General features: G+C 55.8%; 1 protein-coding gene across 2 annotated transcripts; it reads right to left on the reverse strand.

Moving 5' to 3' along the window:
- Positions 1–2334: 2334 nt before the first annotated feature.
- CHST3 (carbohydrate sulfotransferase 3) lies at positions 2335–11467 on the reverse strand. Of its 2 annotated transcripts, none has more exons than XM_054831242.1 (3): positions 11353–11467; positions 4676–4907; positions 2335–4524 (listed from the first exon to the last, which is right to left on the reverse strand). In XM_054831242.1, the coding sequence occupies exons 2-3, from the start codon at positions 4810–4812 to the stop codon at positions 3294–3296; spliced, it is 1368 nt and encodes a 455-aa protein (XP_054687217.1). In that variant the 5' UTR covers positions 4813–4907; positions 11353–11467; the 3' UTR covers positions 2335–3293. The 2 variants fall into 2 exon arrangements, with proteins under 2 accessions (XP_054687217.1, XP_054687216.1); XM_054831241.1 differs by lacking the exon at positions 11353–11467 and adding an exon at positions 5189–5830.
- Positions 11468–27611: the final 16144 nt, after the last annotated feature.

The following is a 27611-nucleotide window of genomic DNA, read 5'->3' on the forward strand; positions in this document are numbered from 1 at the left end:
TGCAGAAATCCCATCTGATAGTGCTGCCAAGGGACATGGGGGGATTAGCTCATCCGATCCCATTAAATGGAGCTGGAGCAAGCGAGGAGAAGGGAAGAGAACCTGCCATCCAAAGTCAAGTCTGGATTAGACCGGCAGAGGGAAAAGCTCCCATTTAGAGGGGAACAGTGCATACCTAATTTATTAAAGCTCTCACTGATGCTACATCATCTCGTGTCACCTGCAATAACCACGAGGAGAAGCAGGCTTCAGCTGGTGGCCCTGTCCCGCGGGACACGTGTCCCCTCACTGCTCTGGGCTACTTGCAGAAAATCTCTCTCTGGTGTCAATGAGCATCACCACAATGCACCCAAATTTCCCCCAAAATACAGCTGTGGCAGGCTGAGCAGGTGAGCCCAGAGGCAGCACAGCTGGGGGCGGTTCTTTCATTCGTTTGCTTGTTTTAAGGCAAGCCTGATCCTTAGAAAAGAGGATGGGTGGGGTTTTTTGGCATTGGTGTGGATGGAGGAAGGGTGAGGCTACATCTGTTATGGCCCCTGTCGTGGGCTTCCTGCGTGACCTGTCTGAACACGGGTACTGCCTTGCTCTAAGGCACTGCCTCCTGCTGTGGCTTTCCCAAATCCATGCTTTTCTTCCCAAATCCATGCCTTTCCTCCTATAGGGAAGGACCAGGGCAAGGTCTGGCAGCAGCTGGGGCAGGGTGAGTAGGAGGTACCCCTCCTCGGGGGGAGAAACTGCCAACCCCCCCCCCCAGCTGGTACAGGGTGAATCTGGCTGCTTTGGCCTCTAAAGGAGCTGCGTGTCCCTCGTGGCTTCCCAACGTGTCTGGCACCGTGCGGGAGTCACGGCTATGTGGGTTTAATGGGAGCAATTAGTCCCTGCGGAAATCTGCATGGGGCGGGGGGCGCGTTTTCTTTCTGTCCTGTGATGTTTTTGACGGGAAGCTGGAGGGTGTCCAGGCACAAATGCTCGTGCTTAGCTAGAAATGACAGGCTGGAGCCAGCCGGGGCTGAGGCCGTGCAGGCGGCGCAGGTGAGAGCGGCCTTGCTTTGTATTTCCCTTTATTTGTCTGTCCTTGGCCCCTAAACCTCGCTTTGCCCAAGCCCCGAGGCTCCTCCATGCACGGTGGGATGGGAAGGGGCTGGGAACACCAAGCGCCCCTTCAACATCCCCTTCCTGGCAACTGAGCAGCTGTTTTGCGAATCAACAATGAATTTTAACTTTATTTGCTTTGGAAAAAGCCAACGGAATGGGTACTTTTGCAGAAGCACAGGAGAGGAGTTTGCCTGTAAGCGTTGCCCTGGCTCTGGCTGCGGTCCCCTCGCGCTGGCCGAGATCCGCGGGCTTTTCCCAGCGCGCGGCTGCGGGGTATCCAGCCGACCTCGGCGACCCCGCCACTTTCCCGGCGGGAAGCCTCCAAACAAAACCCGATTCACTCGGCAAACCCGGGGCCTCTTGCGATGCCGGGAGCTGCGTGTGAGACCGGGAGGGGGCTGACGGCTCTCCATCGCCTGTGAGCGGGGAGGGTGTCACCCACGCTGCTCAATGCAAAGAAAAACCCATTTTTGCACCCTCTCCTTGGCCGGCCGGCGTCGAGCACCCTGAATTCACACCTTGAGGCCAGATGCTCCCCGGCGAGAGGCAGCTGCACTCGGAAAACCTCCCCAGCCGGCGCGGGCGGGCGGGCGCTCAGGGCTCCGGTGTGGCTGCTCCCCGCCGGCCGGCCCCGCGTTCCTCAATGCCGCCTCTGTTCTCCCTCTTGGGTCAAAAACGCAGCTTTTGTGAGCTCGCCTCAGCCGCGGCTCGTCGCCGGAGCCCCAGCGTGCTCCTCCTGGCCACCCTCCGCCGGCAGAAACGCAGCCCAGCTGCGGCCAGCTGCCGACGACTGATTTTACTTATTTATTTTTGCTTTCAGCCAACAGCTCTGGCTGGGGAGAGGCGACATGGGGCCGCTGGCCGTGCCCGGGGCGGGGGGGCAGCGGGGACCCCTTGGGGCTCCTCCAGTTCTCCAACGAGTCTTAGGTACAGACAACTGCTACCCTCCACTGAAATGCCAGGCTTCTCCCTCGGGTGGCTGCCGTAACCCAAAATACGTGGGGAGTAAAGGGATGTACTGCAAAGCGGGCTAAAAATAGGCGTTTTAATTCATTAAATGTGAGTTGGAGGGGGCAGCTCAGTGCCAGGCTATTGCTGGGTGAACGTCTGCACGTGGCAAACACCCTGAAACTCCCCGCGCCTCTACCACCCACCGGTGCTGCTGGCGAGTATTTCTGGGGCTCCCCCCGGGTGGGGGACCCACACGAACACCAAGGAGACAGGAGATGCTTTGGACTCTGAGCTGTTGTATTTTGTTTTTAATTAAATAAGTCCGACCATCTTCCAGCAGGCGCCGAGGTTTGCAGTCGCTCCCGTGTGAGGTGGGTGCAGCCCCGGCCGTGCTCTGTGGGGATTTGGGGGGGGTTATAGCCCTTTGGTCCCCGGGGGCTCTCCCGGGATTGTGCGGCAGGGCACGTGGCGGTCTCCGCCACCTCGGCTCTGGGCGTTTCTCTGTTTCTTTGCGGTACGTTGTGCTGTTTAGATTTTTGGAATTAGCTCCTTGACCTGCCTTCCCCCTCTTTCACGTAATAAATAAATAATTTTGCCTGATGACCCTGGTATGCAAATACACAGGCAAAAAAAAAAAAAAAAAACAAAAAAAACCAAAAAACCACCAAAAAAATCCCAACCCCAAACCAACTTTGAAGAGCACCAAACTACAAAGTCACCTCATTTCATTGCAGCCCAAGCGTTGGCCGGGGCTCCACGGGAGACTCCTGCCCCGGCATGCCTCTGGGGCTGTTCCCAGTCCGTGCTGGTGTATGAAGGCACTAAACCAGTAAGGCTTCTGGGCCCTTGCTGGCACCACGGGGGTCTTGTCCTTGTCTCATCCTAGCTGGGGGGGGTGGCAACGCAGAGGTGCTTGGTCCTGTTGCCCTCTGCTCGCCCTCACCCTCCTCTTCCTCGATGCAGCCCCCAAGCCAGGGAGATGGCTCTGGTGTCGACCCCCCTGCTTTTCCCCACCGCTCCTCAGCCTTGTGATTTCCCCGTCCCTGGAGAAATTGGATAATTCAGGCTCTGCAGGACCCCGGGATCGGCTCTGCCAGGATGCTCCAGCTCCCAGGGCTGCCAATTTCCACCCGGCAGCAGCGAGGAGCATCTCCGGGAGCAGGAACCCCCGGGTCTTCTCTGGGCTGGCCGGGAGCACGGCCGCAGCCCCTTATTCCCCCCCCCCGGCACCGTTCCCCCCGCCGCTGTTATGTGACCCAGGAGGACTGTGCCTCCTCCAACAGGCTGAAGGAGCGGTTAGCCAGCGCGGCGGGGCTGCTGGCCAGCTTGTAGCCGAAGAGGCGCATGGCCGGGGCGCAGGCGTCCTGCACCACCTGCGCCAGCTTGAAGGGGATGCTGAACCGCCACTTCTCAAACTGCTCGGAGGAGTTCTTGCGGGTAGAGTAGACGCCACTGCCGTCGCGGGGAGCCTGCGTGTTTTTGCTGATCCACTCCTCCACCTGGGGGGTTAGCGGGAGCCCGGCGAAGCGGTACATCTCCTCTGCCTTCTGCAAGGGCGCCTGCGCCACGTCCTCGTAGCGTACCAGCATGTAGCGACCCCGCAGCCATTCCGGCCGCCGCAGCCCCAGCTCCGCCGACAGACGGATGCTCTCGCAGTTGCCCCGCAGCCGCTGCACCTCCTCCTCACGGAGAGGAGCCTCCCCTTCGGATGCCCACTTCTTCCACGTCTCGTATTTACCGGAGAAGGCCACTATGCGGGAAGCCAGGACGGCCCGGGGGTCCCGCACCAGCTGGATGATGCGCACATCCAGCCGAGGGTCCTCCACCAGCGGCTGCAGGAACTCCAGCTGCCGGATGCGCACCGTCTTCAGGGCGACGTGCTGCTTGCGCCGGCACGCCTCGGCAGCCAGGGTGATGTTGAGGGGGCCGCAGCGGCGGTTCTTGCAGTGGTACTTCTCAAAGACCTTCTTGGAGCTGGGTGTGCAGACGGGCTCCTCGCAGAGCGAGCGGCTCGAACCTCGCCGAAACATGAAGGGCGTCAGGTGGCCCTCGGGCGCTGGTGAGATGAAGCTCTCCAAGATGTAGAGGTCACAGAGGAGGAGCTGCTTGAGGACATCCCGGTAGACCAGGGCCGAGCCCACCGCGTTGGCTCCCCCCGGCTCGAAGGTCACCGTCCTCTCAATGTGCCAGAGGGGCTCGAAGAGGTAGAAGATGCTGCCTTGCTGGTTGAAGAACTCCCCCACGAAGGAGGAGCCGGTGCGGGTGGTGGCCATCAGCAGGACGTGCCGCCGCGGCCCAGGGTCCTCGTCGCCTGCCAGCTGCAGGGTGACGTTGCGCAGGTGGGACCTCAGCCGGGAGAAGGCGGCATCCAGCTCTCGCAGCGAGGCCAGCGAGCCGTTCTCGGCCGGCGCCGGGCTGGCCTCCGTGCCGTTGGCCTCCGCTAGCGCCTGCGGGGACTGCTTCAGCTTGTCCGATACCCTGCGGGGAGACCCAGACCAGCCTGGAGGAGAGCGGGACCACCCCTGCATCCCGATGAGGAGTTTTGGGGGGCTCCCGCTGCAGAGGAGCTCAGGATGTGGGGGAGAGAAAAGGTTAAAAGCACGGGGTGGCTTAGGTACCCGCTCCCTACCTGGAGATGAAGTTGTTCTCCTTCTCGATGATGACGAGGCCAACGACGAAGACCAGCAGGATGGCGTACTTGCTCCTCATCTTCACGCAGTGCAGCAGCTCCCGAAAATCCTGGGGCAAAGCGCGTCGGATCTCCATGGGGACGCACGGGTCCCCCCCGCCCGCCGGGGAGGTGTCCTGGGCTAGCTGCCCGGCATCCTCTGCCCCGCCGGCCCTGCCCGGGGCGGCCCTGCCTGTGGGGAGAAGGAGGGTCAGCGTGGTGGCGGGGGTCAGAGGCTGACCCTTCCCGCAAGGGATGATCAACAAGAGGGGTAAAAAACCGGGGGGGGGGCGGCTCTTCCCTACTGTTCCCATCCCCACCCGCAAGAGGCAGCTGCCCGAAGCCCCCATCAGCTGTTCCCCTTCCTTCCCGAAATACGTCTGCCCAACGGGACCCCTTCCTGCGCCTCCGCCGGCCGCCCCTGCCAGCCCTGAAACCCAATCCCTGCCACCCCGACAGCTGCCTGCTCCCCACCAGCCAAAAACTGCTGCCAGCAGTGAGGGTCCCCCCCCGGCTGGGTGCAAGAGCAGCTCTTCATCCCCATCCACGGGGCATCGTGGCTGCCAGCCTCCAGAAAGAGCCGCTTTTGGGGCGGGTTGCAGGCTCTGCCGTGGCTTCCGTCTTCCTGCGGCAGCTGCTCAGCCACGAAAATGAAACCCAGAGTGTTTCCAGGAACGATGGCGGGCCGGAAAACACTGCTGCTGCCGCCGGTCCTGCTCGGGGCGTAAAATGCTCCTGGTTTTTTTTTTTCCGAAAAGAAAAAAAAAAACACCAGTGCTCAGTGTGGGAATGCAAAACCCACTGGGAGACTCAGCTTCCTCCCTCCAGCAAAAAAGACCTCCCCCTGCAGCCACCCTCCTCTTCCTCCCAGCGCTGACGAAATTGGGGTGATGGCAGAGAAGCTGCTCCGAGTTGTACCAAACCCACGTCTCAATTGGGATGTGGTGGAGATTTTGGGGTCCAAAGCTGCCGTTTGGCGCCCCGGGGCAGGTCCCCAGCATGTGTCGCGTGTGCAATTTTCGCATGTCCGGCGTCTGGCCGGCCGCGTGGGTGATGCTGTTTGCTCATCCCGCTTTCTTGGCCAGACTTTTGGTGACTCAGGGAAAATCTATTTAGATTTGGTTTGGCTCCCGCCAGCGTGACCCCGGCAGCCCGTCCCACCCCTGCTTTCAGGGGTGAAGGTGGGGGGGAGAGCCTGGCAGAGCCTCCTCCTTTTTGGGGGGCCCCCGGGGTTTGCCGGAGGGGAGATGCCCCGGCCGAGCCGCAGTACCCCCAGCCCTCGGCAGGGTGTGGAGCAGGGAAGCTCTGCCAGGCATTGCGTCACGCCCAAACCGCCTCGACGCCGCCAAAATGTGCATTTTTTGGTATGGCTCACTGTACGCCCCTCCCGCTGGGAAGCGGGGGACAACCTCGGGAGCATGGGCAGGAAGAAAGGGACGTGCCCCCCGGCCAGGGCAGCATCCCAGCCCGCCGGGTCCCCAGCCCTCTCTGCGGGAGGAGCAGGAGTTTCCTGGCTTTGGCAAACCGCTTGGCTCCCGGCGCTCGGCTGTGAGCCATCTCCTTCCCAGCAAAAACTGCTAAAAAAGAGACGCCCGCGCCCAGGAACCCGGAGCTTTGGTGGGATGCAGGGACCCCGGAGAGTCCCGGCAGCTCCCGAGCCCTCCCGGGGTGGCCCCCCTGGCTCTCCCCTGCAGCGAGTGACACCGACATCCCCCCTGCACACGTCTGCGTGTGTGTTTAACAGCCCCGTTCGTTTAGTTTGTCAGCACACCGCTCCTCGGGGACAGGCCAGCGGCCGGGGCAGGTGTCTTTTGCCACGCTATCCCCCAAGTCCCCCCTCCTCGATCCTGCTCCGTGCCCCCCCCCCGTGATGACAGGACTTGTCGGAGTATTTGAGCAACCGAGAAAAGAAATAAAATATACAAAGCCCTCGGCGTGCAGCCCCGTCTCTCAGCGCCCGGCAGAGCCGCCGGCTTTGCCGCTGCAAAGGACTTTTGGGTTTGCGGCATCCCAGGGAGCGGCAGCCTGCATCCCTGCCCTCGCCTCCCCGGTGCAGAGGACCGTCCCCTCGCTGCCCGGAGCACGCAGGCAGGCAGGATGGGGGGTGGCAGCATCAACCGCTTGCTCAGACAAAATCCCTGGGCAAAGCCAGCCCGGGGTTTTCCCCTCTAATGCCCCCAGCCAACCGCCCACAAATGAGCCACAGACCAGGAATTACTTGCGGGGATGACACAGAGAGCCATTTCCAGCAGCACTGGCAAAACCCCTGATCCACAGGCCCAGGGCAGACATAATTCATTAAATAAACAGCCGGCTGCAAACGTCCTGCCCGGGACCCGCAGGGCGGTGGCGACAGACGCGGGGGCCCTCGCAGGGCTGAGCCATGGGGCTGGGGGACAGGCGGGGTGACCCGGCGAGGCTGGCGGGGGGCTGCTCAGCATCCTAAAGCTCTTCCTCGCTGGGGCCTGCGAGGCGCAGCCCGGCCAGGGCAGCGAACAAGCCACAAGCATCCCTTTGTGAGCGGGAACAGAGGGGCTCTGTGCGCCCCGCGCGTTCCCCTCCGGCTGCTCGCTGGAGCCGGGAGGTGCGAGGAGAGCAGCCGGGATGCCGCTACCGCCCCGGGGTGTGCCCACCAGCATCCGCTCCCAGGGGACACACGCCCGCCGGTGTGAGCGAATGGACGGATGGACGTGATCTCTGGCGACGGCAGGCAGCGGCCGGCCAACGCTCTCCTCTTGGTCTGGACATCTCAAAGCAAGGCGGAATAATTTCCATGAGCACTAAACTGAGACGCCCCGGAAGGCGGCACACGTGGCTCTGGGGAAACCCCCCAGCGCCGCTCCTTGCTTTTTCCCACCCCTCAGGCTGGAAATGCTTTTCATTTCAGCAGGGACGACTACAATTCCCACTGTCGAGATGATAAAAGGCTTTGTGGATTTCCCAGCTGAGTCAAAGCAAGCAAAGGGGCTTTTTCTTTTGAGCGGTGGCGAGGAGGGGTTTGTTCCCATGCGAAGCTGCTCCCGTGGATAGCCGCCACTACTAGCACGTTAACTTAACCCTGCCAGAGCAAGGAGGAAGGACGAAGGCAGGGACTCGGAGATGCCAAATTATTCAAGTCTGCTGCAGCGCTCAGTGGTGGGGTGCATGCTCCCATGGGGGCTGGAGGTGCAGTGAGAAGGAGGCCCCGTGGCGAGAGGAAGGCGGGAAGGGATGCTCGCTGCCCTTCTGCAGGGCGTTTCGCAGGACTGCCTGCCGGGAAGAGCGGGGCTGGGGTTTTGGGTTCGGTTTTGGGAAAGGGAGGGTCTTTCACGAAGCCTTGGCGCTCTCATCCCTCTCCTCCGGCTGCCCCGAACACCTACCGGGTGGCATCCAGGAAAGGAAAGATGCCTGCGGGCTGGTGGGGAAAGCCAGCTGGAGGTGCAACTGGATGAAGTCACATTTTCCTCCGGTGACTCAACAGGGCAACAACTGAGCTCCGGACAAGGAACGGCAGCGAAGCACCTCCTTGAAAGCCCCCTCCCTGCCCGCGATCCCTCTGTCTGTCCAGCTCCGCCATCTGTCCCTGCGCATCCCTGCCCGGCTCCTGGGAGAGGGGAGCCGGTGGGGACCTGCGGCTGAGCTCGCTGCCCCCGGAGTAATTCCCTGCGCGATGCTTTGCCTCATCAGATTAACAGTGGCACTGCGAGCCAGCAAAACACAGAGGCAGAACAACAAAGAGATAAGGCGCATGGGCTTATCTGCTCTCCCCGCTACTCTTTGTCTGCAACCTGGGGAACAAAAAAACCACCCTGAGCTCCCTCTGTATTTACTCTATCAACTATTTCCACTCCCGACTTCCTCCCGAGGCTGGCCTTGGGAAACACGCCACCGATGCTTCCTGCTTTGCTTTCATCTCCCAGCAATTTTCATCCTGCCTCTGGCTCTTCTCCAAGGCATGGCACAAGCGTGACACCGCTTCAGTTTGCCCCCCGGCGCAGCTGAGGAGGCTGCCTGGGCAGGTATTTTTTGCTTAAAAATATGTGTATTCAAGCTCAAAAAGGGAAAAGGAAAAAGAAGTCACCTCCTACGGTGTTTATAAAGTTGCCTAGAATAGCCCCAAGCCTCATCAAATTGAAGCCTGGAAACTGCCCGTTGGAGGAGAAAGTTGGGGATGCAAAGTCCTTCTGGCTCGGGCAGGGACAGGGCGCTGGTGCCTGCGGCAGCCCCAGCCCATCCTGTCGCCGCACAAACCCCGGCATGAGCGGGGGCCGTGTCCCCCGGGGAGGATGGGAAGGGCAGAGGCGCTGTGCCCCTGGCTTGGGCAGCCCCCCAGGGACACAGCCAGGGGTTTGCTCCCCCGTGTGATCGGTCCCTCAAGTTAACGCAGGGGCCACTCTTGTTTCTCCTCCACATTCCCTTCCCGGCTCTGCCCCTCAGTCCTTCCACCCGCCTTGGCTCGGTCCTCTGCTCCCCTCTTAACTGGGCACCCCAGGCAAAGCCCCCCCCCGGGAGCTGAAGCAAGCAGGCGAGGGCAGAGACAGGAGGTTGTGCTCAGGAGCTGCACCTGTGGGCGTTGGTACAAACAAGCACCACTTAAACAACTTGGTTTTCATTGCATGTGCTCTCAAACTCCAGGTGCATGAGGTTGTCTTCTGTCCACTATTTATTATCCCGCCTCGAGGAGGCATGCTGAGCTCTGGCTTGACACAGGTGAGCTGCTCGTGTACTTTGTATCCAAAAAATAAAATTAAAAAAAAAAAAAAAAAAAAAGTGTTGCCCAGAATGGATTTAGAGGCTGGTGTTGGGCACAGTAATGCTGGTGACAGGACCAGCCCAGGCTTTGAGGCCAGGGCAGAGTGGACTTTGCTCTCCCTCACCTTGGGTGGCATCCAAAAAAAGGTGTTTTCTCCTGACTCAGGAGAAAGGAGAGCTGCTGCTGCTGCTGCTGAGCCCCTGGCAAACGTGGTGGGAGTTTCAGAGGCATCAGTGCCGGGCATGGGAGTAAAACTGTGCATCTGCAGGTGCGCCAGGCTGTGTTGCCCTGGTTTGAGCTGGACCGGGAGCCTGGCAGTGGATCCCCAACAAGCCTGTAACCTCAAAACCAACTTGCTGGAAACCATGGATGCTGGTGCTCCTGACAGGCAGCAAGGGGATCTGGAGAGCAGACCACCAGGATGGGTAAGAGGACTGCCCGGCCCCATTTGCTCGGCGCCAGCAGCACAATGCTGGCCGCTGTGCGTGCCGTCACCCCCCGGCCATGTTGGGAACCGCAAATGCCCGTCCCTGCTTCAATGAGCCCTTTCTCTGGGGTGCAGAGTCTGTGGTCCCTCCCACCGCCCCATGCTCCTTCTCCTCATCTCTCTATGCTAACCTGCAAGCTCCTCTGCCAAAAATCAGGGATGCCGCTTGCTCTGTGCCCTGCTCTGCTCCCTTTTCACCCTGAGACAGGCATCTGTAGCCCTCTGGGGAACTCCGGGAGGGACGGGTGGCAGAGATGGTGACTGGGGGGAATAGTGAATCCCTACTGCCCTCGGGAAAACGCAGACTGTGCCCAGGAGGCTGGGGGTGTGGAAATGAGTCCTGCACTGAGGCAATTTGGTAGATGTGGGAAAATCACGGAGTTAAATCCTTGTCCTGGTGTGGTGTCATAAATCGTTGACTGTGGAAAAGGAGACATTTTCCCGCAGGGACCGAAGCCAGGCTCAGGTCCCGCAGCGCAGAGGTGGAAGGGTGCAGGCAGCTCCCCCAAACATGGCCGGGAGTGGCTGCCGAAATCCCTGCAGGGGCCGAGCGGGGACTCCGCCCGGGTGGCCCTTTCCCCCTGCAGGTAACCCCATGCCCAGGTCCCGTCTGGGCGCCTGGGACCATTAGGGTGCCAATGCTCCAGCTCGGACAGAAGAGCCGGTGGCTTGGTGGCCGGGAGCCGGCCGAGGGCCAGGGTGCCCCAGCAGCCCGGGGGCAGGAGGGGAAAGGGTGAGAACAACTTTCCAGAGCTCCCTGGTGGGGGCTGACAGGCCGGATGATGCAACTCCGGGATGGTTGTGAGAAAGTCTCCTTTTCTCGACCCAGACGTGTTTCGCTCTGGACGGAAGCTCAGCGTTGCAGAGGGAGAGCTCGCCCTTATTTCATTTTTTTAATTTTTTTTTTTTTTCCCCCAAAAGAAAGAAACGGAGAGAGCTGCTCGGGCAGTCGGGAGCCGAGGGGACTTTGTCTCCCAAGGCAGGGTGCCGGGGTCCGGCCGGCGGGGAGGCATCGCCGGCGCTGCCCCGCTGCGGGAGCGGGCGGCGGGGGGCCCCGCACCGAGACAAAGGAGCGGCCGAGGCCGGAGGGAGCACAAAGGAGCCGGCGGAGCTCGGGGCCGCCCCCGCGGGGGGATGCGACCGCGGAGCCCCCGGCCTCCCCGCGCCCCGGGAACTGGCGGGGGGCGGGGGGGGGGGGGGGATGTCGGGGCGGTGGCCGCTGCTCGCACGCCCAACTTCCCGCAACTCCCCTCCGCGCCGGGAGAGAAAGGCCCGACCCCCGCCGCCATCGTCCCCCTCTCCCCGGGTCGGCCCGGGGCTGCCGCTGCCCATCGCTCCGGGCCCCCGGTTGCGCTCCGGTCCCGGCCCCCGCTGCGCTCCGGCTCCCGCCCCATCGGTCCCGGCCCCCGCTGCACCTACCCGGCGGCGGCCGCTCCGCGGGGCGAGCTCGCCTGGTCCTGCCGTGCCGGAGGAGGGAGGGCAGCGGGTCCCCTGCTTTTCTTCACGGCGCTGTCATCCTCCCTCCCTTCTTCCCTCCCTCCCCTCTTCCCTCCCTCTTTCCTTCCTTCCTTCCTCCCTCCCGGGGCGGCGGCGGGGGGGAGCGGTCCCGGCGCCTGGACGCGGGTCCCGGGGCGGAGCCGGGCAGGGTCCCCGGGCCAGCCTCGCCGCTGCCTGCCCCGCCGCCTGCCCGCCGCCTCCCCGACACGCCGGGGCTGGAAACCGGGAGTCGCCGGCCCCAGCCCTGGGATCGTCCCGGTCTGGAAGGGGCCGCCTGGGTGCTGGGAGGGGGGAAATGGGGGGCTGGGAGCGCACAGACGCCCCGGGAAAGTGCCCCGGCAGGGCCAAGGCGAGTCCCCTCCACGGCACCGTGGGGCGATTCGGGCCGCAGGCTCCTGTCCAGCCTCCTGCCCAAAGCGGGGTCACACCAGGGTGGTGAGGGCTTTACCCTGCAAACCTCCAGGGATGGAGCCAGCACAACCTCTCCAGGCAGCCTGTTGTCCTGGGGAAATCCTTTCTCCTCATATCCCTTCCGAACCTCTCCTGTCCCAGCTTTTGCCCTCCCACTACCTGAGGAACCTGGCTCCATCTTCTCCGTGACCACCTCACAGGCATGGGAAGGCTCCTTCTCCCTACCCCTGGCCAAAACCAGCTCCAGGGTCAGCACTTTTCTCCCCAGATTACCAATCTCCGCTTTCTCCCCATACAGGACCTGCGGGTGGGTTTGCCCCATGCAATGGCCGTACGCCGCGGTGTCCTGTGCCTGTGAGCACGTGCCTGTGTCCCCCGCACCCGTGAGCACACGCCCGTGTGTCCCGGGAGGGCAGGGAGTCAGAGCATCTGATTGGGAGCAGACCAGGAGCTTTGGGGGACACTGGCTGCCACTGTCGCCACATGGCAGGATTAGGGTCTGGAGCATTAAATCGTATAGAAATGGTTATTCTGGCTCATGTGCAGGAATTCATACAGCTCCCTCCGAGCTCTGTCATGTTAGACGCTGATGAGCTGAAAGACGTCTGGCTTTGCAGGCAGAGATCCAAAAAAAAAATAGTCCCCATAAAAACTTTCAGCACTCTTGCATTCCTGGCATAGTTTTTCTGCTACGCATGTGGCACAGGCAAAAAAATACAGGTTTTCTTGGCATTTGTGTGCGATGACCTGCATAGCTCGTTACTGGCTTCCTATTAGCGAAAGTAATGTGTTCGGGTTTACACGCCAAGTGCCAGCACCGTGCCTGCAGCAACAGTGGGTGTGTGCAAAGCGATATGCATTTGTATACATATATATGTAGAGACATATGTTAACACAAGGGTGTTGCAGACCTGCCCGGTGTTGCTTGGAGGCGCGTGAGGCTGGTGGCACAGTTCGTATGCAAACATCGGCGCAGGAAATGCTGGGTGTGATGTTTATGGTATAGCCTTCATCCGTCCATACATCCTTCTGCTTTTTCTGGTTTTAGCGAGCGTCCCGCAGCCAGTAACTCTGCGATCTGGCTCCAGACGGGCACGGTAACTTTGGTACACCCCTGCCGCGGCTCTGGCTCCCGCAGCGTCGCCGATGGAGCCGGGGCAAAGGGCAATGTCTCACAAATTCTGCCTAAATGAGGCAAACCCAGGGCTTGCAGGATCAGGCCTGTGTGGGCTGTCAGGTTAATCATGTCAAAAAGAGCGGGTAAGTCTGGCCAGCCGCACCCCGCAGGAGTTTTGTGGGGTTTTGAAACGTTTTTAAGCTCCTTGCTCGTTATTTCAATTGAAACAGGGAATTCTGCCTTGGATTTTGTGGGCAGAGGAGATTGTGATGAAAATACATCCCTAATACATTAATAATTTTGAGAGGAGTGCAGAGAGGGGCAGGTGGGGAGTGGGACACCCATGCTAGCGGGATGTCGCTGCCTTTGTAGGATGCTTTTCTGATGGTCCTGGGGGGGTGGCAGGAGCAGAGGAGGGCCCCTTCCCCACGCAGCTGCAGCATGAGAAGAGAGATCACCTTCCTGCTTCATCAATAAGTAAAGCTGGCACAGGGAGGAACAAAGTGCCTTCTCCTCCCCGCAAATTGCCGAGAGAGGCGACGGGAGAGGCAGAGAGTTGTGTTTCCTCTGCCCTTCGCTTGCTGTGGGATCACGTTCCCTTCGTCACCCACTCCTCTTCCCCTGGGGATAACAGAATGTTCCTCTTGCTCCCTGTGTTGCACACGGGTGTGCACACACACGCCTGTCGTGTGGGAGAAGGCAGGGGTGCGGTCCCCAGAATGACATCAGGAGCAAGGCAAGGGGGACGTGTCGCTATAGCAACAAAGATGCTCTGGGTTTTCGGGGAATAAAGGCATCTGACACTAATTTTCCACCCTCGGTCCAAGCTGATGATGTGGCGGTGACCAAGTTGGGCTCTGATTTAAAAAAGCCTTCACTGGTCTTTGCTCTGTTAGAGCTGCAGCAGCGTCTGCCTAGAAATTTGCTTGCAGATTAGATGTTGCCAAGTTCTCTACCTACATCTCCTCAAGCACTGTCCGGTGGTATCTGGCAGCAGGAGATGGTGCCCAGGCACCTGGAAATGGTCTGGAAGCTGCAGTGCAAAGGAAACATGGTTCTCCTCCGCTTTGCTGCTTCCCCCAGAGGCATTTCATGATTTTATTTCCCAGGAGGTTGTGACGTGGCTTGGAAATGAGAGAAAGTGGAAGGATGCCTGTTGTCCAAGGTTATGAGGTGGAGAAGGTGCCCTGGCTTTGTTTCACAGCTGAATCTGCAGGGACTCATTTCAGATTTATTTCTTGCTCCCCAGAAGGTTGGAAACCTGTTGGCAGCCTTCCTTCTGCTTTTTGTGGCCAGGTGCCCGTGCCGTGGCGAGCTGATTTTCGGCATGTTCCTTGGAGAGGTGATGGTGCGTGGCAGGGGACAGCCTGCCAGCTGCAAAATGAGAGCCACAAACACCTGACTTCCTTTCACGCAAGGGCCTTTTGCAAACACAGCCCAGGAAACAACATTGTCCAGCGGCCAAAAGGACTTGGGTGCAGTAGTTTTGGGGGACAAGACTGCACGGGTACCTGCAAAGGGCAGGATTTCCCTCTCGGGGATGGCAGGGCAGCTGCTGATGGGACCTGCTCCCAGCTGGGGCTGGGTTGAGGACCTGCTATGGCTGCATGGGCTAGCCTAAGGAACCAGGACCCAGGTCAGAAGAAGGTCTCTGCCTCCTCCAGCCCTGTAGTTCCTCTAGCAAAAGGGATGGGGAACCTAAAGCCACACAGATGCTCACACTGAACTAACACACGCAGCATGGGTCCTCATCCAGAGCCTGAACTGGCCAGTCAAGATCCGCCTCCGAAGAGAGAGAAGGTTTGTCCTGGTGCCAGGCTGCGGGTGTATCACGCCCAGAGCCGGGAGCAGTGTGGGTGCATGCACGCTCATCCCAGAGCACTAAGGTGACCTGTGCCCTGAGGGAGAAAGCAGGCAATGCCCTGCTCGAGCTGAAGAAGAGCCCAGTTTTCCAGCCGAGTGCACCGTGCCTACCCATAATCTATACCTGACCTTCTCAAGAAAAGTGCTCTCAGATGCTTTAATGACAGCTCTAATGATTCACCGGCTGTGGGTTGATATGAGGAAGGCATCAGTGTGAAAACCCTGTTTTTCTTCCAAGGGCCGGATGCCATTTTCAATCACTGATCCACCTCTCCTTGGACTTTTCCTCTTGGATGACCTTCCCACATAAACTTCAAAAGGGTGTTTTCACCCTCTCTATCAAGGCTAATCTGCTTACCAGAATACAGAGCAATTAGTTGAAACTTTTCCAGCTCTTTTTTTTTTTTAACGACCTTTCAATAATTAAACGCAATTAAACCTCTCCCCGTACAACTAGAAATGGGGTGTTTCACCCTCGCCGCCGCCAAAGACTATATATATATATATATATATATATATATATAAAGCGCCAAACTCTGAAACTAAATGTTTTAACACCGTCTTTCCGATAGCCGGGATGCTGCTGCCCGCTCGCGCTGCCTGCTGCCTGCTGCCCGCTCGCGCTGCCTGCTGCCGGCTGCGGACTCCTAGCGCCCCCTGGCGGCGTCGCGTCGCACTAGTAATTTCCAAACTGGTGCCCAGTCTCCCAGCCGCAGCCCTTACTGGGAGCAGGTGCTGCCTCAGCACCGGTTTTGGGTTGGTTTTGTTGTTGGGTTTTTTTTTTTTTTTAGGGGTTCCCCCCGCCTCCCCCCCCCCCGGGATCCGAGTCCCCCCCGCAGCACACGCCGGCTGCCGCCAGGTGCAGAGAGACCGCGCTTCTTGGTGCTGCAAGCTGGAGGGGGAAAGTGAGCGTGGCAGGAGCCCACATCTGCTTTTTTGGTTCCTCAATCCCTCCTCTCTCTTTATGGATGAAGTAAAAAGGTCTCCAGCTCCCACCTGGTCCCTGCCGAGCCCCTGCCTTCCCCCCCGCAGTGCTCGTTCCTCTCTCAGCATCTCCGCTGCCACCAGGAGCCCCGCTCTTAATTTTAATGCCTCTCCTTGCTGGCAGAGCCCCCCTGGGGGGGGTGTTTCAGACCTGACACCGCGATGTACAGCCCTGTGTGGTGGGTTGACCCTGGCTGGGGGCCAGGTGCCCACCAGAGCCACTCTCTCACTCCCCTCATTCACCAAACAGGGGAGAAAAAGCATCACGAAATGCTTGCAGGTCGAGATAAGGACAGGGAGAGATCACTCACTAATTGTTGTCACGAGCAAAACAGACCAAACTTAGAGAGGGAATTCATCTAATTTATCGCTAGGCAAAACAGAGTAGAGGAATGAGAAAATAAAATCAACTCTTAAAACACCTCCCCCCACCCCTCCCATCTTCCCGGGCTCAACTTCACTCCCGGCTTCAACCTTCCCCCCCTCAGCGGCACAGGGGGACGGGGAATGGGGGTTACGGTCAGTTCATCTCACGGTGTTTCTGCCGCCTCTTCATCCTCAGGGGGAGGACTCCTCTCATCGTTCCCCTGCTCCAGCATGGAGTCCCTCTCACGGGGTGCAGACCTTCAGGAGCAAACTGCTCCAGCGTGGGGTCCCCCACGGGGTCACAAGTCCTGCCAGCAAACCTGCCCTGGCGTGGGCTCCCCTCTTCACGGGTCCACCGGTCCTGCCTGGAACTTGCTCCAGCGTGGGCTTCCCACAGGCCGCAGCCTCCTTCAGGTGCCTCCACCTGCTCCGGCATGGGGTCCTCCACGGGCTGCAGGTGGAATCGCTACACCCCCTCATCCTTCCTCCATGGGCTGCAGGGGGACAGCCTGCTTCACCATGGTCTTCACCACGGGCTGCAGGGGGATCTCTGCTCCGGCGCCTGGAGCTCCTCCTCCCCCTCCTTCTGCACTGACCTTGGTGTCTGCAGAGTTTCTTACATCTTCTCACTCCTCTCTCCGGCTGCAAAAGCTCTCTCTCCCAGTGTTTTTCTACTTCTTAAATATGTTATCCCAGAGGCGCTGATTGGCTTGGCCTTGGCCAGCGGCGGGCCCGTCTTAGAGCCAGCTGGCATTGGCTCTGTCAGACACAGGGGGAGCTTCTAGCAGCTTCTCACAGAAGCCACCCCTGTAGCCCCCCCGCTGCCAAAACCCTGCCACGCAAACCCAACACACCCTGGTATGTCGGCTTTGGAGGGGAAAGTGCTGCCTGCTTTGCCATCGGAGAAGAAAAAGCAAAGTGCCGTGAAGTAGAAGATGACAGCAAGCTCAAACAGCAGCCCCGCTCCCCCCAGGGGCTGGGGGAGATGATGGCCAATAAATGGCGTGGCAAGGGTGATCCATAAACCGGGAGTGTTTGCTGGAGGCTAGGCCTGACTCGTTAACAACATCTGGGCCTGGGTCTGTTAAAGAAACTAATTATTTGCTGCAGGATGAGGTCTCTGCAAGGGAAACAGCTGCACCGCACTTGCTGCCCGGCCCAGCGGTGCTTTCCCGTGGGCGGCTATTCAGGCCACCCTCTGCTCAGCAAAAGACCCGAGGAAGGAGTCGCTGCTGTCCACGATGAAATGATACCTGGCTGGTTTTTAGCCAGTATCTGTGGAGGCGGCTGCTTTCTCATGTTTGCTTTCCTAGCTGTCCTCTCTAGGCAAACTGCCTCGTGAAACCACAGCAAATCCAATCATTTGAGGTCCCCTAGAGAGATTTTTTTAGTTGACCTTTCTTCCCCCTTGTTTCTTCTATGCTTAAAACAAGTGGGCGTAATTAGGGTGGGAGCTCGGTGGGAAACTCAGTGTTCACAGCTGATGTGCTTTTGCCTGACCTCCGTGCATCCTTCCCGCGGCCTCTGCGCACAACGCATGCAAGATCTTCAAACAAACCTGCTCCGCATTTTCTGTTCCTTTTTCAATTCTGCTTCTCTAAAACTGCTGAGGGCGAAATAAAGAAGTTAGTCTATTTTTAACCATCACAACCACTTTCCAAACCTGCAACGCAAAGATTCACTTTGACATGATGACAGCAGCCGAGCCAGGGGGACGTCTGGTGAGAAGACAGGCTGGCAAACCTTAAAGTAATGCCACCAGTAGAAAATGCCTCTCATGTCCCCATCTCGGGGACAACCAGTAAGGCCAGTCTGCTGCTCTCCCAGGTGGGCAGGAAGCCTTGTGCTTTCTGGTTTGGCTTTTTAAGTCTCTGGCACAGAGAAAAAAGGTGAGAAGAAGAGAGGGGGGAATCACATGCAGATTGCAAGAGTGTTTCTACCTGTGCCATTGGCTTTGGAGCTGCACTGCAACGAAAAAAATGCCATCAGGCGCCTGTCAGCAGCTTAGTAAGGTCAGCAGCACCCTCGGCTGAGTAAAATCCGGGTCTCCCCGCTCTCTACAAATGCGGAAAACTCCCCGTCTGACCACCCTGCTCTCCCAACATGCCATTCAAGGCAGGGAAATCTATTTAGGATCAACCAAATAAAGCTCCTTTTGTTGGACGTTCGCGGCTGGGAGACTGACCCCCCAATGATAGCAGGCTTTTCTTTCTGACCAGTCTGCGTGTGAAGGGAAACCCCCCCGCAAAAAAGGAGCTGATTGTGCTAAACGGCACCAGTTACCCACCCTGAGCCTTAGAGGGAGAGGAAATGTCTGCAAAACCATAACTTGTCCTATCTTCTCCCCTCTGAAAGAAGGAACTGAGAGCTGCCTTTTATTGAGAAGTACCCAGCACTGAGAAAACCCCAGGGGTGACTCAGGTTTTTGGGTGCTCAGCACCCAGTATGTGCCAAGCTATTCAGCCGTGTTGCCCACTGGGTTTTGCTCAGGAAGTTTCCACAGCAGAGCAGGTGTTTGCAACGGGATTTGCAAGGTTGCACCAAGTTTTCTCCGTGCTTCTCTGAAGCCTGTGCTATAAAACTCAAAGATGGAGCTTTGCTACGTGGCGGGTTAGCTGCTAACTCCTCTTAAAACTCCCATTGGTGGTGTAATGCCACACACACCAAAGCGTATGCCAGGGATGCTCTCTGCTGCAGGGTGTCCTTTTCTGCTCCTCACCAAGACCATCGTGGGATGGTCTTAAGAGTATGAAGATAAATTCTGGCTACAGTGACTTATTAATATCTTAGCCAAATCCTTGGTGTCAAGGCATTTGTGAGACAGTGTGGTTTTATCAAAATGTTCCCAAAGGTTGATGAAACCTTTACGAAATCTTAGGCTGGAAGACGGTCCTCAAGCTGAGTGCTCTCATCAATGAGGTTTATTGATGCAGCTTATTTCCTTACCCTAATGTGTTATTTGTATTCCATCTTTTCTGGTGCCCTCCAATTTCATGACGTGCTTAAATCCACCTAAGGCAGAGAAGAGATCATCCTGTGCTCTCTTTCTGTCCCCGTCACGTGTTCCTTCTCACATCCTTTGTGTCACTTGCAGCAACGTTAGCCTGAAAACTTACCTTGTATTGCTTTTCTTTTGCAGGGTGAGTTTCTAGGTGGACCAGGAGCTGACCAGATCTACTCGGGACCAGACTGTCCCCAGACAGGGAAGTGGCAGGAGTGCATGGCCAAGGTGCAAGGGACAGCAGGGCAGCCCCTTCCAGCACCAGTTCCGGCATATGCTTTCACTCTGACCATCACCATGGACCCACAGAAACCTGATTTAGCCCTGTCTGGACAGATATACATTCATCCCACTCTGAAACACCTTTCAGGTTTGAGATTCCCCAGCCACCGGCTGAAGGATCAGAGCTCACTGTTGCACGTGACTGCTACTAGTTTGCTTGACTGCCAGTTTGTTGGGGTTTTTTTGGGGATGTTTTAATTCTTCCTGGAGCTCAGCCACTGTTTGCAGAAGGGCAGATGTTGGCTTCTGACAACCCCCTAGTAGTCATGCTGTAGCCTTGTGGGTCTGCTTACAGAAGGAAGATAAGACCTCTGCCTGGAAACCTTGTCTGGCTTGGTGATAACCAAATCCTTGCTACTTAACACACAATAAGGGTACCAGGACCTTTGAAGCCTTGCTAACAACAGGGAAGGGCCTTTCCAAGGAAGAAGGTGAAACGAAAGCACCAGAGCAGATAAAGAGAGAAGCAGTATCTGCCCAGAAGCCAGGGGACTTCACCAGGATGCCCATAGGGTCAGCCAAGCCCTGTGGCTTGACCTCTGGAAGATCCACCTCCGGGAAATCGCACTGCTGTGTCCTGGCAGCCTGCAAGGAGGAGACATGTTTCTCCACCCGGGCAGCTCTGGATGTGGCTGGTCTCTCATTTGAAAGGCATGTTGTGGAATGAGAGATGGGACGTGACACAGGGCAGGACCCCCTAGTGTAAAATCCATAGGTCTCAGATAGAGAAGGACCAGGTCCACCTTGGAGATCACCTGCTTTGCATTGACACCTGCAAGAGGAACCACCACTACGTGATAGTCTTTGAGTGCAGCAAGAGAGAACAATTTGACCTGCTGGTAGGGAGGCTGGCATCGGACCGGCTGTTCAGAGCAAGCTAGGAAAAGATTATGGGGAAACCCAGACACTTTTGCTAGAAATCACTATAAATTCCACATATCTTCTGATTGCCCCAGGCAGCATCAGGAAAACCAAATAAGAGCAAAACCTGTTTGCTTTCTAAGCTTCCCTGTGAAATAGGAGAAGCTCAAACCTGATAATCCTCATTTTTATGGAAAAACAGTTTCCAAATCTCTCAGGGTTAATTAACTCTCATTTGCAGATCTGTTTGCAAGGACAGAACATGGCTCTGAACCTTGTCCAACTAAAGGAGCACAGAGAGAGAGATCAGCTGCAGCTGAACAAAAAAATTACAACCTGAGGGGAAGCAGCTGTTGGATAAGTTTTAAAGGATGGCTGCAACATGGTCTAGTGAGGGGAACTGGGGAGATGTTTGGGTTTGTGGGTTGGGTTTTTTTTTTGTTTTGGGGTGGTGTTGTTGTTGTTGTTGTTGTTGTTGTTGTTGTTGTTGTTGTTGTTGTTGTTGTTGTTGTTGTTGTTGTTGTTGTTGTTGTTGTTGTTGTTGTTGTTGTTGTTGTTGTTGTTGTTGTTGTTGTTGTTGTTGTTGTTGTTGTTGTTGTTGTTGTTGTTGTTGTTGTTGTTGTTGTTGTTGTTGTTGTTGTTGTTGTTGTTGTTGTTGTTGTTGTGGTTGTGGTTGTGGTTGTGGTTGTGGTTGTGGTTGTTGTTGTTGTTGTGGTTGTGGTGGTTGTGGTTGTGGTGGTTGTGGTTGTGGTTGTGGTTGTGGTGGTTGTGGTTGTGGTTGTGGTTGTTGTGGTGGTTGTTGTGGTGGTTGTTGTTGTGGTGGTTGTTGTGGTGGTTGTTGTTGTGGTGGTTGTTGTGGTGGTTGTTGTGGTGGTTGTTGTTGTGGTGGTTGTTGTTGTGGTGGTTGTTGTGGTGGTTGTTGTGGTGGTTGTTGTTGTGGTGGTGGTGGTGGTGGTTGTGGTGGTGGTGGTGGTTGTGGTGGTGGTGGTGGTGGTGGTGGTTGTGGTGGTGGTGGTGGTTGTGGTGGTTGTGGTGGTTGTGGTGGTTGTTGTGGTTGTGGTTGGTTGGTTGGGTTTGTTTATTTTGTTTGTTTGTTTTTTGGTCAGGTTAGTGGCAGGTTCCCGAGATGTCCTTGGGTTGGTTTCTCTTTCTGGCCTTCCACAAGCAGTGAACTTGACCCAGTGTGTTAAGCTAGGAATGATATTTACTGTTCTTTACAGAGTGGTTTCTTGCATTTTTCTCTTTTCTATGGGCTCAGCCATGCTTTTGTTCTGCAGCTGGCTGGATCACAGTGCCCAGGGTTGAGAGCTAACTCCTACGCCTCTCTGCCCTTCCCTGGGGAGGGATAAGATAGATTTTGTTTCCTCTCTGATGTTCACCATGGCAAACAAAGCTCAGCAGAACGGTGAGTTTTGGTCTAGCTGTTTCCTGCCTGTAGCTGGGCTTGCATGGGTGTGTGGTGCTGACTTTTCTCAGGTCTCTGATTTACATATTGAGGGTTAAAATAAGCCTTTATTGAACCAATTTCTTTCTGGGAAGAGGTAAAGAGCAAGTCTCAAAGACATACATTAGGTGATAATCATGGGAATTGTGATTGATGTGGAAAATCAGGCTGCAGGCTGGCAAGACTTCATTAGTCACAGCACTGCCCATGGAATCCATAAAATGTCTCTATTGCCCTGTGTTTGCTGTTTTGAGGAGATGCTCAAATGTTTCCCCAGCTGCTGTTGGGTGACTGGTGGGAAGGACACTAGAAGGGGAGTTTGCTAGCTGGGAAAGGTGCTGCTGAATTCTCCAAAGGTGGTGAATTGTAGCTGCCTGCCCTACCCGCGTTGCAATCCAGCTGGATTTTTTTTCCTGGTGTAAAACATGCTTTGGTTCTGTGAAACTGGAAGGTGAAGAAACAGTAAAAGAGGTTCAGGAAGTTTGACGTGGGATGTCTCTGTCAGACTCGAGCGAGCAAGCAAGGGATGAACACTGCACTGGGCAAGTTCCTCCCACCCATTTAAATTCCAGACTTAGCTGGGACAATGGAAGAGGGAAACCGAGCCTCTGTATTTTTAGCTTTTTGCACAAGTGGGCAGAGGGCAATTATTCAGATGCCCACGACTCTGGGTGTGGGTTGTGTGCCACTGGTGACTGTCAGATGATGAAAGAGCAGTGGAAGCCACAGTAGCTGGACTCACCACTTCCTTCACTGTGTCCTTGTGACTTTGATTAATCCAAACTCGTGCCAGTTTTGGCCAGCAGTTAGCTCCTCTTGCAAACTTCATTGAAATCCACTTGCTGGCTTAAAGGTCCTTGGCTGTGCAGCTGAGGCACGTTCACATGCGAAGAGGTGCTGCCTGATGCCTCCTGAGTTTGTGACCTAGAAAAGGGATTGCAGATTTTGCGACAGCACAGGGACTGGTGAGCAGGCAAACAGCGATCCATGTGTGATCCCTGCCCGACTTCCAGGACTGCTTATCAATGCCTCAGACTATATGATCTCCCTGATCTCTTTCCACTCCTTTCCCTACACACCAGATAACACCTTATTTGCATGTCCAAATTTTTGAGGATGGCATACTCAGGCTTTTGCTTCTAGTTCAAACTCTTCTGTTTTCTATCTTCTTCCCCAAATAATAACGTGTTCCCTTCAATGCCTTCCCTTTTGCTTTGGATAATGAGGGAAGAGAAAGCAAATATTTCAACAGTGGAGTAAACTGTATGAAGAAAGTCTGCGGGAGGGGTGTCATCTCGGTTTGGTTCCTTACAGGAGCCCTTGTAGCTTTTTGTCCCGTACCACCTCTTATTTTCTTTCTGCAAAGCCTATAATACATTTTGCTTTTTCTTAAAGCTATGGCTCCCGGAGTCCCGTGATTATCTAATCACTTCCATGTGAGCTGAACCGAGTCAAAGCAGATTTTCCATCTGCTGTGAAAGGACTGGATTGAAATAGTCTGCACTACTGAAAAAGCTCTTAGAGCTGCCAAGTGTAATCCTTGAAAACCTTAAAAAAAAAAGGGGGGGGGGGGGGGCAAATAAAAGGAACTCAGACCATATTTTGCAAAAGCTTTTTGGTTTTGGTAGGTGAGTTTTGCCCGCTTCTGGCTGGCAGTGCTGAAGGCAAGGCAGGGGCGTTTGGAGCTGCTGGTTCTGTGTTGAGAGCTGAGACAAGCCCAAAGGCAGCGGACAGGAAGAGGAGGAGGAGGAGGAAGATGAGGACTGGGAACGTGTTGCCTTTTACCTTGGAGTGAATGTACAGAAAAGAGGAATATCAGACTCTGCTCTGTGACACCTGAGCAACGCTCAGTTTTGTTCTCTGAGGACAGAGCCACGTGGCGGTAACGCTTGCTCTGCCCAAGGGCTCTGTGAAGGGAAGACATTCTCCGCTCCATGCCAAAAATGACAGTGAAAGAGAGACCTTACACACGTGGGGTCCGCACCTGCACACTCGCTATCCCCATCTGAGTTAATGGCAAGGCCTGGCTGTGCTGTTTGATATTTCCTCTGGAAAATGCACGCCCTACTTGGGAGCGTACTCTCTGGGGTGCGTGCAAAATGCCCTGCGAGTGCCTCCTTTGGGCAGCTGACGGAGCAGTGGTCTTCGGTCATGTGCCCCACCACCACGCACAGCTTGCCAGGGTGTGCGCAAGGGGTGTCAGCCAGGGCTGAGTGTTGTGAAGACCCGAAAACTTGTTTATTTTTTGCAATGACATCCTTTCTGAGAGGGGCCAGCTCTTAGAAATGGGCTGGGATGGTTTTTAAAAGATTGTGGGGTTTTTTATGTGTTTGTTTTGTGGTTGGTGGTTTGGTTGTTTTTTTTTTTTTGATAGAGGTGATACATTCAAAGCACCTTCTGGAAAGCGTCTTTCGTGGGATAGATGAGCCTGCAAAGACCTGGCTGTGCTAGCAAACAGTGGTGACAGCACAACGTGATTGAAGGAGGGAGAGCAGTGATGGGCAGGAATAGGTAAGGGCACTCTTCTGTTCACTCCTATCTTTTATTGCAGAAACTCTCAAAAGCATCAAGCCTGCTCCCAGTAAGAAGCCAGAGTCATCTGCTCTGAATCTTTACAGACAAGCTAGGGGGGAAAAAAGGGGTAGTAGCACTTCCCGGGGTCTGCTGGGGAGCTTTTTCTCTCTCGTAGCCTGAGCGGGAGCCAAAGGTGTCCTAAAATCCTCCTTCTCTTTTCCTTCATTAGACTTCATTTTCTTGGGATTTCTGATATGTATTTTTAACTCCATTATTAAATTTCCTTTATATTCTTCCTGGGTAACCTAGGTGTATATTTCTAATGGGGTTTTTTTTGGAGGGAAGTAGGATTTACAGAAAAACATATGACTTCATTCTCCTTTCCATTTATAAAAAGAAAGCTGTTTCTCCTTCAAAGGTTGTTGCAGAGGTTTGGCTGCTTTCTTACTGCTTACAACCCTGAAAAGAAGACGCAATGAGAGCAGGAATGGGATCCCGCATCTTTGTCCGTATCCTTTAAAGCATGGGCTTTATGCGATGCTGCTGTGCTGTTGATTCCTCTGTATTTAGGAGGAATCATCTGCTTTTCTGGCAACTCTGTGCTGGTCAGAAATCCTGGTTCGTGAAGGCAAAGCATTTATGGCTGCTGACTCTCTTTGTGTTGATCTACTTGGTTTGAAATAACAGTTGCCTTGGGATATGGCCTGCCTTGGAACAGGGGTCTAATTCCAGTAAGTAGTACCTAAAATGCTGAAGAAACCTTGGGGGAAAAAAAAAAACCCCAAAAAACGCAGCTTGTAACTAAAATGTAGAACTTGTGACAGCTGACAAAGGAAATACTGAAATGAGAATTAGCTGCAGTTTTTGGAGGCTTTATGTTACGCTTTGCTTGGAAAATCCAGTGCACTTGATGTGACCCCTTTTGATAATTAAGTTGTGGCTGAGCTGAACGTGGGAAGGAGTGTGGCCCGTGATCATGCCAGGGTTAATTGAGAGCTCTACTTGGAGCAGCTGCCAAAAGGGGATGGTCCTCAACTGCTTTCACCACAAGCGTTCAGACAGCAAACTGGATCTGGGTGAAAAACATTCCAGAGAGAGGAATGGATCACTCCTAAAGCCGTATCTGCGGCTGGGCAGAGCGTGCGGCTGTTTGTGCTGACGCAAGGGGCTGAGAGGCCAGAGAAGCGCGGGGTCGCTGGCTCATCACGTGCCGTGGTGCCCTCTGCACCCTGCGCTGATCCAGGCCACTAATCCAGTAAAGAACCATCTGCTTCTGTGGGCCGGGAGGCTTTTGCTGTGTTAGGGACCTGGAGCAGCCCAGCACGGGGGCTGAGGAGCACCAGTACCAGGAGGGAGGGGACACCCTCCTGTCCCACCTGCCCTGGCCCCTCCCGGTGTCGCTGAGCTGCAGCTTTGCCCTCAGATGCAGTCCCTGCAGCATCACCTTCTCATTCAGAAAACGCTCCGATGCCTCCTGCTTTGAGAAGTACGTCGGAGCGGGAGCTATTTCTCTGCAGCCTGTTAGTGGTGAGGAAGGGGGATGTGAGGTGGGGAGTCTGTCTCTAGCCCAGCCGGGACCCACAAGCCAAACTGTTGGTGAGTCACGGGGAGGCTGCTCCTGCTTGGGCTGGAACAAACTTCAAACGTGTCCAAGGCTCTTCCCGAGGCTGCCAGGCTGTAATTTGTGGCTGACTTTCCTTTCTCGCTGACAGCTTGCTACAGTCTGAGTGGAAATGCAAAATGGTCCAAAAGCCAGGCTGCTGCAGAAAATGCCTCTATTTATTCATTTATGTATTTATCTATTTATTTATTTATTTATTGCAATGAGAGCACTTTGCCTGCAGAGCTGGCTGTGGCAGGCAGCAAAACCAGAGCCTGCAGGGGCCTCTGGCTGGCCTCCCGAGATTGCTAAACAGAGATGCCTCACATGTGCCGCTTATGCAAAGTGGAGAATTGGGCTCGAGGAGGGCGAGGCAAAGGTGCATGGAATTTATGTGCCGTAGGCATGACAAAACCGAGCATCAGGCTTTCTGGAGCCAGCCGGGGTCTGGTGCCAGCCCGGTCCAACTGGTTGGTAGGGGAGGCAGCGCTCCTGGACGCCAGCTCCTGGAAAGTGACTCATGTGTTTTGCTGCAGGAGTCCCTCGCTCATGCACAGCTTTCCAGCCTGAGGGACGATGAGCTCTTCCTACTCACTTTCTCTATGGAGAGCATGTGTCTCCCAGAAAATGGAGCTAAAAAGACAAGTTTAGGCCAGGAAGGCCCCCTTTCTCCCAGCCACAACAAGGTGACTCAGCCGTATGTGACTACAGACAAGCTGCGGTCCTTCCTGAGAAGCCCCATCTGACACCTTATCTGGAAGGTTTATCTTCAAGAAAAGCCCCAAATCTGAGCAGAAGCTCAGCAAAAGTGGAAGGTGGTAAGCAGATGGCAGGCTGCTGCAGTTCACACCCACGGTGCGAGGTGTCTCTTTGTGCAGTTGGCTGCTCACGTCTGTGAGCTGATCATGGCCCCAACAGGCTGAGCAGCCCTTTGGGGTTTTCCACTCTTGCAAACAGTCCTGTCCTCAATGGCAGATGGCCAGTGGCATCTCCTGATGCCATTTTATTCTGTTTTAATCACATTTTTAAGTGAGGAAACTACCAGGCAGTATGGCTAAGCCAGGAAAGCTATGTCATGGTGACAATTTGTCAGGAAGCTGCTGGCCAGATATTATGTGCTCTGTACTTGAGAAGGGAAAAAGAAGTCCCCAATCAACTGGAACTGGCAAAGCTGCAGGGAAGCCTGGGCTAGCACTGGCTGTCTTGGTGCCCAAAATAAGAAAATACTGGGGGAGGCACCTGCTAGCTTGATGCTAGTCCCTCCTTATCCCCGACCTTCAATTCCCAGAAGAAAAACACACTGCCTGTTGAAATTGCTCTCCTGTTCCAGACAGTCCTATTTAAACCCCCCGTTTTAAATAATCTTCACAAAGCTGTTTTTCTTGTGTTCCTAAGCTAGTAGCTGACCGCTGGTTAGAAAGTCAAGGTGCCTCGTCAACACTTTGTGTGCACTCCCGAGATAAGAGAGGTGCGCTGAGCCCTGCCTAGGCAAGGTGGCTTTAGTACCAGAGTAAAGGTTGCTTGTTCAGTCTGGCCAAAATTGCTGTTGGGGGTGGTTTTCTGCCTGGTTGATTCAGTCTGGGTGCGTCTGGCTCCAGTTTGGGAATTATCTAAGAGCCCTGGCTCCTGATGGGGGGGATAGCAGAGGCTTGGGAGGCTCCGAATGAAGCTGTGCTGGCTGGCAGGGGGCAAAGGCGCTGTGTAAGCATTGAGCTCTCCTGCTGTGTCTTGCAAAGAA

Source organism: Grus americana, chromosome 7 (genome assembly GCF_028858705.1).
Source record: "Grus americana isolate bGruAme1 chromosome 7, bGruAme1.mat, whole genome shotgun sequence".
Taxonomy (NCBI): Eukaryota; Metazoa; Chordata; class Aves; order Gruiformes; family Gruidae; genus Grus; species Grus americana.